Source organism: Nycticebus coucang, chromosome 10 (assembly GCF_027406575.1).
Source record: "Nycticebus coucang isolate mNycCou1 chromosome 10, mNycCou1.pri, whole genome shotgun sequence".
Lineage (NCBI taxonomy): Eukaryota > Metazoa > Chordata > Mammalia > Primates > Lorisidae > Nycticebus > Nycticebus coucang.
In genome coordinates this window covers 17463071-17475772 of record NC_069789.1, presented here as the reverse complement: position 1 = coordinate 17475772, position 12702 = coordinate 17463071, and the positions used below count along the sequence as shown (strand labels likewise).

General features: G+C 41.3%; 1 protein-coding gene across 1 annotated transcript in view; it reads right to left on the bottom strand.

Annotated features, from left to right (window-relative positions):
• Positions 1-7285: 7285 nt before the first annotated feature.
• Positions 7286-12702, bottom strand: part of LOC128596349 (disrupted in schizophrenia 1 protein-like) — a 48634-nt gene continuing 43217 nt past the window's right edge. Inside the window, exon 3 of the mRNA XM_053606024.1 lies at positions 7286-7438. Coding sequence (XP_053461999.1) covers positions 7286-7438 — 153 coding nt within the window. The remainder of the gene's footprint in view (positions 7439-12702) is intronic.

Sequence of the window (12702 nt, the reverse complement as noted above, 5' to 3'; positions counted from 1 at the left end):
GGGGCAATTAGAAATACTATATTGACCTCATTGAAATATGGTGAAATCATCCCATGGGGTCAGCTCACTCCAATATTAGCAGCCTAGCTGTAAAGGGAACAGAGAGAACAGAGAGCTCAGGGAAAGCGAGCTGGGGAGAACTGACTGCTTTTTGTTTTTTTCAACACAATGTCAATGCAATGTCAAGAGAAAGAGACACCCTCAGGTTGTGACTAAGGAAAGCTTTCTCTTTCTTTTTCGAATAAAGGAACTCCAGAGGATCCTGGGAAGGATGCAGATGAATCACTCCCAAGCAGAATCGCTGAACCGCCCTGAAAGGCTTTGGGTAGCTTTTCATCTTGCGAAGCTTTGCCAGACCTCATCATTTGTATAATTTACCTACATTTGCCGAAATGTTTCCTTCCTTACACTTGATCTGGAGGGGAAGGAGGTTTGGGGAGAAGTGGTGTAAGGGAGGAAAGAACCCAATATTAAAAAACCCAATATTTGCCTTTTTTTCTTTCTTAAGAGGCTTTTTTTACCTTCGTTTTTTTTTGGACTGCTCTGCTAACTTTTAGTAAAACCATGGACAACTTTATAAAAGCAAAGGCTTAAGTGGTCCCAGACCAAACACCGAGGTGGAATTTAATCACAAAGTTATGCTACATTTACAGAGAGCAAGCACAGAGTTTAGGCAGTTTATGAATCCTGAAAAACGCCTGAGAGCTAATTACCTTTGATACACATCCTGGGACTCCATGCTGCTATTGTAATATGCTAAATAATGACGAAGGTTTTTAGAGAGAGAAGTGGAACCAAAATTTGATGCCTCTTAAAAACCCATAAAACTTCTGGCACTGACAGCACATACTGAAAAGTTAAAAAAAGGGGCGAGGGAGGCTACAAAAGATGAAGTTGTATAACTGAATTAAAACATCAGCCCCTCTTAAAACCATCTCCATGAACACGCAGGAGAGTCAGAGAACTGGGGTTTGAGTTTTGGAATTCTCCAGTGATGGGAAGCTGGGAAATCATTCAAAGCTTAATTGTCCTACTTGTAAAGTACCTTCTTTACAGGGTGGAAGTTCAGTGAAATATTTTTTTCTGGGTATAGTGAAATTTGTGAGATGCCATGAAATTTAAGGTTTATTTCTCAATACAACGGAAGTAACCAACACCTTGGGCTCCTCTCAGCAGGGCTGGACATCAGAAATCCTGGAAACCTCATGTAATGAGCCTCTGGATTAATAATCATTAAAATAATTAAAATCATGTTTCTCTCCAACAAACCTGCCTGCATGATTCCTTACTAAATGTGAGTTTCAAAGCATTCTGGATGTTCTGCAATGAAAGAGTATCAAGGATAAAATGCACAGTAGAAAAAAGCCAGCAAGCTGCAGCACAATGGAAATGATCCTAATTTTGCAAACAAAATCTATAGAGATGAGCCATTCATCACAGAAAAATGACTTCGAAGCACAGAGCAGTGACCTCCAGGTAATGGCAGTGGGAGGGAAACACAGCTTCTCCATTCTCCATACTTCTGTGACATTCACAAGGATGTGCATCACATTCATATTTAAATTAATATGTTTATAAAAGGAGACACTTGAAATAGTTGTCCATAAAGCAGGACTTGGAACCGAGGGGGAGCCTCCTCAGTCTGGGTGCTGCACTTAGAATGGGTTTAAGAGGATTGGAGCAGAAGGACGGGGAGACCAGTCAGGAGGCTGCTTCAGCCTCTCAGGATCAGAAGGACAGAGAGACCAGTCAGGAGGCTGCTTCAGCCTCTCAGGATCAGAAGGACGGGGAGACCAGTCAGGAGGCTGCTTCAGCCTCTCAGGATCAGAAGGACGGGGAGACCAGTCAGGAGGCTGCTTCAGCCTCTCAGGATCAGAAGGACAGAGAGACCAGTCAGGAGGCTGCTTCAGCCTCTCAGGATCAGAAGGACGGGGACACCCGTCAGGAGGCTGCTTCAGCGTCTCAGGACACGGCAGTGGCAGAGTTGTTGAGAGAACGCCACACTCCGGATGTGTTTCAGAGATATAGCCTACAGCATGTGATGACAGACTGGATGTAGAGTATGGAAAGTGGAAAGGGCATCAAGAATAACTCTCTGATTTTTTATCTGAACAAAGAACTAGAGAAACAGAGCACAGTTTATTGAGAAGAAACATGGGAAAGCATGGTACGGGTTTTTTTTGTGTGTGGGGGGGGATTTCTGGGCAAGAAATAGGCGTGAACCTATTTCAATATTGGACCATATATTTTAAAAAATATTTTTTGAACATTTTATAACTTGACTTACAGAAAAATAAACTATCCCTTTTGATACATCTAACCAAGATCTTAAGGATAAGTAGTAGGGCTACGTATCCTTAGTAGTTAGGCAGGTGTGTGGCTTGTTAAAATGTCTGTGTTTGCAGTTAGTAAAGGAGTGAGACTAGTAAGACACAGGCATCCAGGAATCTGGGAGCGCTATCCTGTCATTCAGGGCAGCTATTTGCAAAAGATCCTGGAATTCTTTCAATGGAGTCTTTGTTTTTATATGAAAACAACTGAGTGGTTTCTTCTCAATGAAGTTCCTAAGAGATCACTTTGATGGCTTGGTCAAAAGTAGGTTCAGACCATCTGACCTGATTTGGTTCAAAAAGAAGCAATAGTACAAGTTGAGCATCCTAAATCTGAAAATCCGCAATCTAAAATGCTCTAACATTTGAAGCTTTTTGAATACTGATATGATGTCCCCTTTTTCCCCAATCCCAAAATACTCATTGGAACATTTTTAAATTTGGGGGCTTTGGGCCTGGCATGTAAGTATAATGCAAGTATTTCACAGTCCAGAAAAATGTGAAAGCCAGAACACTTATTCAGACAAGGAACACTGAAGCTGCATGGCCTTCGGTGCTTGCTACATTGCTTCTTCTCACCAGCATTCACGCCTCTGTAGACATCACAGTACTGGAGAAATTACCTCTACAGAAGAGCCAGAGGTAAAGCTCACAGTCTTTTAAGAGCAATGGGGAAAATCCCTGCCCACACACAAGACCTGATTCAGTGGCGTTGATGCTGCCCAGGGGACTCCTCACATTGCCTGTGCTGAGCAGCAGAAGGGCATCCCAGTGTCTGCTTCTGCTCCCTGTTCCGTGGGCCTCCAACTCTTCCTTTTCCCACCCCAAAGCCTAAGGGGGAGACAAAGGAAAGTGCCGTGGCCGCCACACCTGCATCTGTCCTGTACACATAGGCTTCAAGCACCAACCTGTTAGGGCTCTGGATTTTCTCAGTCATAAAATACATAGAGCCCCACATACCTTGGGGTCCCTTTTCCAGCTTCTCAGCCCTAGAAATAGAAAACATTTTCAAGAAGGCTGAGCAATCTCTCCAAACTTTTGTTACCTTTTGTCTGTTCAAGCTATGAATTTGAAAGTTGAACCAAACCAGGGTCCTTACAGCACTGTGGGGTTTGTGCATGCACAAGCCTGGATGTATTTAGAGTATTTGCATGCCATCAGCACCACCAAAACTAATCAGTTGGGCACATGCATTCCAAATAAACTGACAGGACTGAATTCCATAAAGGCTTTCTGGACATGGATGTAAATGTAACCACAAATAGAATCAGTCTGTGCCCATCTCACCTAGACTCAGAGGCAGGAGGAACTGCCCTGGGGCCTTTGAAATATGCCCCAAATGTGCGAATCCCAGTTGTACTTGTTTCTTTTGAGAGAGTGTTGTAGAAGTTAAGGAAGAATCAAAATTAGAAAATCCCATTTTTGAGAAATTCACCTGACCCAGATGCTTTTCTGTTAAAGCGCTCTGAACACAGAGGAGCCATTACATGTGCTTAGAATATTTTTCAAGAAATAACTGCGATTGGGACCCCAAACTGTGTAATAGTGTTACAGATGCTCCCAGAATTCCCAGTGTGGCTGGCTGTGAAGTCGCACCTCCTGTCCCCTCCTTAGATACCAGCAAGAGCCGCCTCTCTGCCAACAGCTGTCCCAGCTAATGGCGCAGACTGTTTTTGGACCCACCACTGCAGTAGCTGAGGAGTTCGTGTTGTTATCTGGTCATGCTACATGCAGTTTAGTGAGCCTGTCAGGATGACGAAGGGACATGGGCTGTTTTCTCCTCCTCCCTGCATTTGTCAATCCAGTGTCTTCTTCATTAAAGTAGGGGCTGCCCAGAAGCTGCCCATAATGTGAATATGAAGTCAGGATGCCACAGTGACCTGTTTGGAAACTCAGTCCCACTGCCCGTCACTAGCTTCTGTTGACACCACACTAATAATGCTATGCACACATGTGGCTTAGGCGAAAGTTCAGTGCCTTCCCTGTGGAGAATGAATAGCCATTGTAGCATCGGGGCTTGAATCTTCTGGACATGGACATACAACGTGGGTTTACGTTGATCGCCCTGCAGTATGGACTCAGACTAATCAGCTCCCCTCTACTGTATGCATATAGTAGGCTCTGGTAGTATGTTTAATGGAATCAAACAAAATAATGCATTCACTGTGCAATTCTTCCTTATAGTTGATGGCAAGCTGCTTCTTTTAACCCTACTCAGCAGTCTATCTTTCATCAGGAATGGAAATACAAACCAGTCAGAGTTGGGCTGGAGGATTCTGGCAGCCTCTTTGAATATCTAGATAAGTTCTAATTTGAAACAACAGCTTTTGTTTGTGTAGGGAAGCCTCCGCAGAGCTTTGTAAATATGTCTTGCTATCTTAGGGCCTAATGTTCCACTTCAATCTAAGTGCCACTTTGTATGAGTTCAAAGACACCTTCTGTGTATTTATTCTCAATCAGTGACACAGAACAAAGCCTGTGCTTCAGAGAAAAGTCTGTGTTGAAGTAGATTTTTGTGGTGTAGGTTTTATTGGAGGGATGGAGAGAGCTGCCTCCCAGACCAGGGCTTCACTGCTGGATATTTCCCCAGGATGTCTCCACTGACTGCAGCAAAGATCAGCAAAATTCTCAATAAAGGCAAATTCAAGAAAACTTTTTTTTTATTATAGTTAAAAATTTGAAAGTAACTGTATGTTCCACTGAACAGACTTGTCGGTTTACTTATGGGCCTAGCTGCCTCCTGACGGGCCACGGAGGACCATGGGCTTATGGTCGGAAGGTCCTGCCATTCTTCAGAAATGACCTTGGGCAGCCAAGTAATCCCGAAGCCTCAGTTTTCTCAACTTCTGAGTAGAGATAATGGTTTATACCTATTTGTAGAAGTTTATTAGAATTTAATGACTGTTTAGATAAGCTATTATAGGGTTACCAAGTGATTTCTTCAAGCATTTATTATAGAACAGCTGAATCAACCTACCTTGAAACTTAATATGTATAAGTGGGGTGTCCTTTAAGGTGGTGACAAAGATACTAAGAACTATGAGACAAATGGACTTGGACAACAGTTTTCCACCTAAAAGCCAGCACTTACTACATGTAAGCACTGTGTTAAACACATGCCATGAATACAGCCTTGTTTAACAGCCATGAAAACCGCAGAGGTATGATGACCGTCCTGAGGAGGACCCGGACGTGTTCAGAGGCCTGCTCACTTGTCTATGGTACCACGGCTACTAGATCTGGTTTGGATCAGCTGTGGAAACACTAAAAGGCATTTAAAATAGTCACATCCCAATGCGATCGTTTGTTTCCACATGTCCCTGACCACCCCTCATTGGTGTGCAACTGATAAACACAGTAGCCCCTTCCTGGCTCTAGTAATAAGATGACTTCAATTCCCTAGAATCAAACTAACAATCTAAAAAATTTCAAAACAAGAGACCCTGACTTTGGCTGCAGCTCTCATAGCTGCTACCTGAACGCACGTAAGCCTGAGGCACACCCCACTCGGGAACCACCCCACCTGCTGGGCTGGGGTCCTGGAGCCCCTCACGTGCCGTGGCTCTCTGCCCTGGGCTGCAATTCTGCACCTGGTCACTTGACCATTCACTGGATGCCATGCTCCCTCAGAAGTGTTCAAATCTGTGTCACTCCATGAACAAAGAATAAATAAAACGCCATCCTTCTTCCACTACTTCTTAGGGAAATTTGTAATAATAGCTTAAATGCTAATTTTCAAGAGGCAGGAAATTATGAAGAATAGAATTTCTGCCTTGAAAAATCCACCATAAGCAAAATCACCACCAATGAAGGTGAAGAAATTTCCTGCTAAGTTTAATAAGTAAGGCCAAAGATTTAAAGTTATAACAGGAAAGGAGACACAGTGTTGAATCCATCATTAAATCGTGGATCTGAATACTTGGGTTTAACCCTTGACCATTCAAAGCTGTTAAGGACACACAGACACAAACACACAACATAAAGTAAGGAAAGAACTGGAATTCTAAAAAGTAGGACAGCAATGAGAAACAAAGACTAAAATAGCTACATTAACCAGAAACACATACAATGAAAGTCATACTACTGAATAGAAGGAATGAATGAGCAGAGAAGTGTTTTTAGCTAGTGAAGAGTCAGCTTGTGATTAAGTAACTAAAAAGATACAGAATGGGGGTGTATAACCTTCCATCCCTCAGCGCACCGCTGTCTGCTCTCAAAGAGCCAACAAACCGGCTGCATCCACGGACCCTCATGGGACAGAGCCGGTTCCCAGGGACGCTCACCAATGCCAAGATATCCTCATGTGTGCCGGTGTGAACCAAGGACCTTGAATCTGGGGCAGGAAAATCCTATGGTTAGAAATCATGCAGGACTGAACTGAGCTTAGCATGGTATGTGGCCAGAAATGCAAAAGAATGATCCAAAGTCCTGTTGGTTTTGATACTCTACTGCTTGTTACTAGGCAGAATTGCTTGATAAAGAACTTTGAAGAGGTATTTGAGTCTCATGATGTTAAAAAAAGGCATAGAAAAGGGCAGCATCTGTGGCTCAAAGGAGTAGGGCACCAGCCCCATATGCCGGAGGTGGCAGGTTCAAACCCAGCCCCCGCCAAAAACTGCAACAACAACAAAAGGCATGGAAAACTTCAATCGTCCAATTTTCTTTCACCAGGGCCACTCAGAACTAGCTTTACCCTCCCTGAAAACTGCACTTTGGTTTGCTGCATTACGTGTGTGTCTGAACTTCATGGCTAATTTTGGGGGGTTGGGTGCAATAATCAGAAACACTGAACTGCTTACCAAAAGCTAAGGAGAAAACATTGCATACTTGATCATCTCAGAGATCTGAAGTGTGCTGGACTATAAATACCAGCAGCGGGTATTGTTTTCATCTGCTTGGGGCATGGAAAAACTCTGTCTGTGTTTTTTAAAAGACTTTGTTTTACAAAACAACCCTCACAGGTGCTTAATCTGCACGATGAAAAGGATATGAATGAGATCTTCATCGTGACTATGGATCGCCGTGTGAAGCTGGTCTTCTAAGTGCAATAACTTCTTGCCTATGGCTTCACATTTTTCTCCACATTCTGCAGAAAGGAAGTGAGATTCCTGGGCAGAGGAGAAAAAGAAAGATCACTTGTAAGCTATAGACATTTTTAAGGCCACGAACACAGGCAGTATGAACAGGGAAGACATCCTGTAAGAGTTCCCAACCTCTGCACCTGTCAGAATTGTGCTACGGCCTTGTCTTCCCTCTAGCAGGAGTCATTCCTGAGAAGACACGAATCCATTTCAAGTTATCACCGAAAGGTGAGCTGTGTCTACGCAGTTCCACAGGCCACTTCCCTTACCTGGTCATTTCAAAACGCGGCTTCCAGTATACCAATTCCAGAAGTGGCTTTATCAAGGGAAAAGCCTGGCTCTTTCAGCTTCATCCATGGACAAACTCACAATTAAATGAGAATCCTAACAAAAGTGAGTGGGCAACAGAAGGAGAACAGGGCTGACCTGGAAGGGCAAGAGGCTCTTCTCTTCGAGGCACAGCAATTTAACCGGGCACTAACCCTTATTTTACACACTGATGGCCCCACTCCCAGAAGGCTAGAATATTAACGAGACTTTAAACGCCACGAGGTGTGCACTGCATGTCCCTGATGCTGCACCCACCACCACGCTGGAGCACACATGTGCGAGGTCGGGATGATGATGTCTCCTCGCTGCTGGGTCTCTAGCTCCTGGTGCAGTATCTGGCACGTGGTAGAGTATTGATGGGTTTGATGAAAGAACAGGTGAGTCTTAGGACTCCCTTCTCTAATGTTTCCCCTGCAATATAGGCTTCATGGCATTTTCTTGGTTATTGTGTTAAGACGTTTATATTCTACGTTTGGTAAGTTTTGGTGCATCTTACAAGGGTACATGTGAAACTTACTAAATGTTTCCCCTTCAAAGGTATATCTCACACATGAGCCAGAGAGGGGCCCTCTTTATGTCACTTTTCTGCACAAAAACACCACAGAGCAGAGTCCAAACCCTGCCCTTCTACAACCCTGGACAAGGCCCATGTTTCCTTTGAATCCCTTCTACTCTCTAAATGCAATCTAACATTCCAGCTGGACTAATCCCCTGGTCTTCCACTTGTTCATTCTCCTTCATTCTTCTTTGAAACCAGCCACCTCTTCAAGGCTCCCAAGTAGTTATCCCACCACACAGCGCAGACATTCTGACATGTACTATGTCCTCTTGAGTGAGTAGAAACTCCTCGCAGGCAAGGACCGTAAATTAATCATTCAAATCCCAAGGCCCCAGTTGGAATGCCAGGCATACAGAAGGTCATGGACTTGTGAATAAACAAGTTCAAGAAAACTGGAATAGAAAATAGAAAATAGGCTCTTAGAATAATGGGAGGTAGAGACAAGAAATGAACTCAGAATGAAACTTAACCAAATGTAAAGATAATATTTTCCCAATCTATTATGAAAAGCTTAGAAGGTATACTAAAAAGAACTTTGCAAAAGAGAAAGAATTAAGATACACATTAAGATTAAACTGGAAGGTTACTATAAAAGCTGTAATTAATACTCAAATAGCAACAAAGTGTCCAGGTGAGACCATGTTTACTGTTTAAAAGTCCTTGGAGATCACTTGTTATATATCATTCTAATCAGAGCCTGTGAATAACAATTAAATCCAGGTATATAAATTGACATTTACTATATTAGCTCCAAAATGGTTTAAAGTTTATGTGTCAAATGTCAATTATATTAGATTAAAACAGTGTTAATGGGAATTATAAGTCACTACTATAAATATTGGAAAAGTCTAGTTTACCGGAATTAAGTGTATATACACACACATACAAAAGAAAAGAGATCTAGTGATAGTAACGTGCAGTCTCAAGAACATATGGACACAATTAAATGAGCTTTAATGTGAAGCATGCATGAAGGTTTGCTCAAAATTGGCCGTAACGGCGATAAGAAGACTGCAAATACAGAAAATCTCAGATACGTATTTTCCCTGATCCTAAAAGCAGCAACATTATTATTCAAAGGTGGAGACTTAGGGGAAGACAGATCGCACGAAGTGTAGCCCACGGGCAAAGAGTAATACCCCAGTCACCCACGAAGTATGTGGGACACTAAGAAGAAGAACATCTGGAGAAAAATGATTGACAATGGTGAAACCACGAGCCACCCAAGGAGAAAAGTCCAGCGTGAGCGGGAACTACCTGCCCCCACACACACTTCAACCCAAACGGGAAGCCCAGGAGGTTAAAACATTCTCACATGAAATCACATAACTCAGTCTTCATCTTCAGGCTACTGCAAATATGAAATCAGAGCTGAATTAAATAAATAAATTAAAAATATAGCTTTACATCCCCCTCCAAACAGATACTTTGTTTTTCTGTTTTCCTTTTAAAATTATATGCAGATTGATAGTGATGGTGTAAATTTTGGAAAGCAATTTCAGACCACATAACAAACACTTTAGTTTTTTAAACTTGATTTTTATTAAATCATAATGGCATACATTTATGGGGTACAATGTGATGATTTGATATACAATGTGGAATGTTTAAATCAAACTAATTAACATAACCATCGCCTCATTTATTTTTGTGGTAAGACATTTGTAATATACTCTTAGTTGCTCTGAAATGTACCCTTGCATTGTGCACATTAGGTGAACTCCCACCAAACACCCTCCCTCCTCCATCCACTTGCCCTCCCCCCTCTTTCCCCTCCCCTTTTCTGGACTATCTTTGTATTTTATCGTTCATATGAATATGTAAGTGTATATATTGTTTTCATAATAGTATTGAGTACATTGGATACTTTTTTCCCCCATTCTTGAGATACTTTATTAAGAAGAATATGCTCCAGCTCCACCTAGGTAAACATAAAAGATGTAAAAGTCTCCCTCTTTTATGGCTGCATAGTATTCCATGGTGTACATATACCACAGTTTGTTCCATTCATGAGTCGATGGGCATTTAGGCTGCTTCTACAACTTGGTTATTGTGAATTGAGCTGCAATAAACATTTTGGTGCAAACGTCTTCATTGTAAAATGATTTTTGTTCATCTGGGTAGATACCTAGTAATGATACTGCAGGATCAAACAGTAGGTCAACTTTTAGTTCTTTGAAGAATTCTCCATACTTCTTTCCAAAAGGACTGTATTAGTTTGCAGTCCCGCCAGCAATGTAGAAGTGTTCCCTTTTCTCCACATCCATGCCAACATCTGCAATTTTAGGATTTTGTAATGTGGGCTAATCTTACTGGAGTTAGATGATATCTGAAAGTGGTTTTGATTTGCATTTCTCTGATGATTACAGATGATGAGCATTTTTTCATGTGTTTGTAGGCCATGCGCCTGTCATCTTCAGAAAAGTTTCTGTTCGATTCTCTTGACCATAAAGAAATGGGGGTTGTTTGTTCTTTTCTTATTGATTAGTTTGAGTTCTCTGTGGATTCTAGTTATCAGACCTTTGTCAAAAACATAACCTTCAAAAATCTTCTCCCATTCTGAAGGCTGTCTGTTTTCTGATCCTATATTGCTAGATCAGATCCTAGTAGTATATTTTTGGTGTTGCTTCAATTCTCAGGAGCATCCTCTTCATAAAATATTTTCCCAAGCATTTTCTTTGCACTCTCTTCTAGTATTTTTATAGTTTCATGTCTTAAGTTTAAATCTTTTATCCAGTGAGAATTTGTTAGAGGTGAAAGGTGAGGGTCCATTTTCAGTCTTCTACAGGTTGCTAGCCAATTTTCCCAGCACCATTTGTTAAATAGGAAATCTTTCCCCCACTGAATATTTTTGGTAGGCTCATCAAAGTTCAAATGACAATATGTGGCTGGGTTCATCTCTAGGTTCTCTATCCTCTTTACCTCTCTATTTTTGTGCCAGTACCATGCTGTTTTAATCATTATAGATTTATAGTATAATCTGAAGTCTGGTAACATGATGCTTCCTAATTTGTTTTTATTTCTAAGTAATGTATTGGCTATTCAAGGTTTTTTTCTGATTCCATATAAAATTAAGTACTATTTTTTCAAGTTCTTTATGGACATTTTAACTTGTGTGTCGTGAGCACAAGCATGGTATGTTTTTCCATTTGTTAACATCTTTAGCTATTTCTTTTCTGAGGCTTTCATAGTTTTCATTATAGAGATCTTTTGTTTCCTTTATAACAAGCACTTTTTTTTTTTTTTTTTTTTGGAGACAGAGTCTCACTATGTTGCCGTGGGTAGAAGCATCACAGCTCACGGCAACCTCAAACTCTTTGGGCTTAAGCAATTCTCTTGCCTCAGCCTCCCAAGTAGCTGGGACCACAGGTGCCCACCACAATGCCCAGCTATTTTTTTGTTGATGTTGTCATTGATGCTTAGCTGGCCCAGGCCAGGTTCGAACCTGCCACCCTTGGTGCATGTGGTTGGAGCTGTAACCACTGTGCTACAGACCACCACGGGTGCTGCCCAGATAACAAGCACTTTAAATTGTTCATAACCTACAACCCAATAATTCCACTTCCTGGAATCTATCAAAAAAGAAATAATTTATATATTTAAACTGAAATAATTTTTATTTAGCCTTTGTAATAAGCAGGGAAAAACACCAATCATATGTACATGTTAAACAGAAATATAAAATGTTAGTTATGCAAATATAATGGCATTAAAACTATGAGGAAGAGGAAATAACTGCCCAGTAAGAAAGGGAATGGTTAAAATAAATTCTGGTACATTAGATTTGTATTTGGTCATTTAAAGCTTTTTTTTTTTTTTTTGAGAGAGAGAGAGTGTCATTTTGTGGTCCTTAGTAGAATGCCATGGCATCATAGCTCACAGCAAACTTAAGCTCTTGGGCTCATGCGATTCTCTGCTTCAGCCTCCCGAGTAGCTGGGACTACAGGTGCCAGCCACAACACCCAGCTGTTGTTAGAGACAAGGTCTCAGTCTGGCTCAGGCTGGTCTCAAACCTGTGAGCTCAGGCAATCCATCCACCTCCTAGAGTGCTAGGATTACAGGTGTGAGTCACTGCACCCGGCCTTTAAGCCATTTTTTAATGCAAGTATATTTGATGATGAGAAAATACTCATAAATAGGCAAAGCAAGAAACATTTACAATTATTATTTTGAGGAATGGTCTTTATTTTTTCTTCTATGCTTTTGTGAATTCTCCACAGCTCTAAAACATAATCTAGAAAAAAAATTCCCCAAACACTGATTCAAACTGTAATGAAAAAGTATGAAAGAAATTCATCTGATTTTTTTTCTTTGTTAGGTTTTTAAAGATTAAAATGACACAAAGAAAGGGCAAAAGAAAACAAATTCGGAGAGCTTAAGGTCCCATGTCTAGCAACAAAAC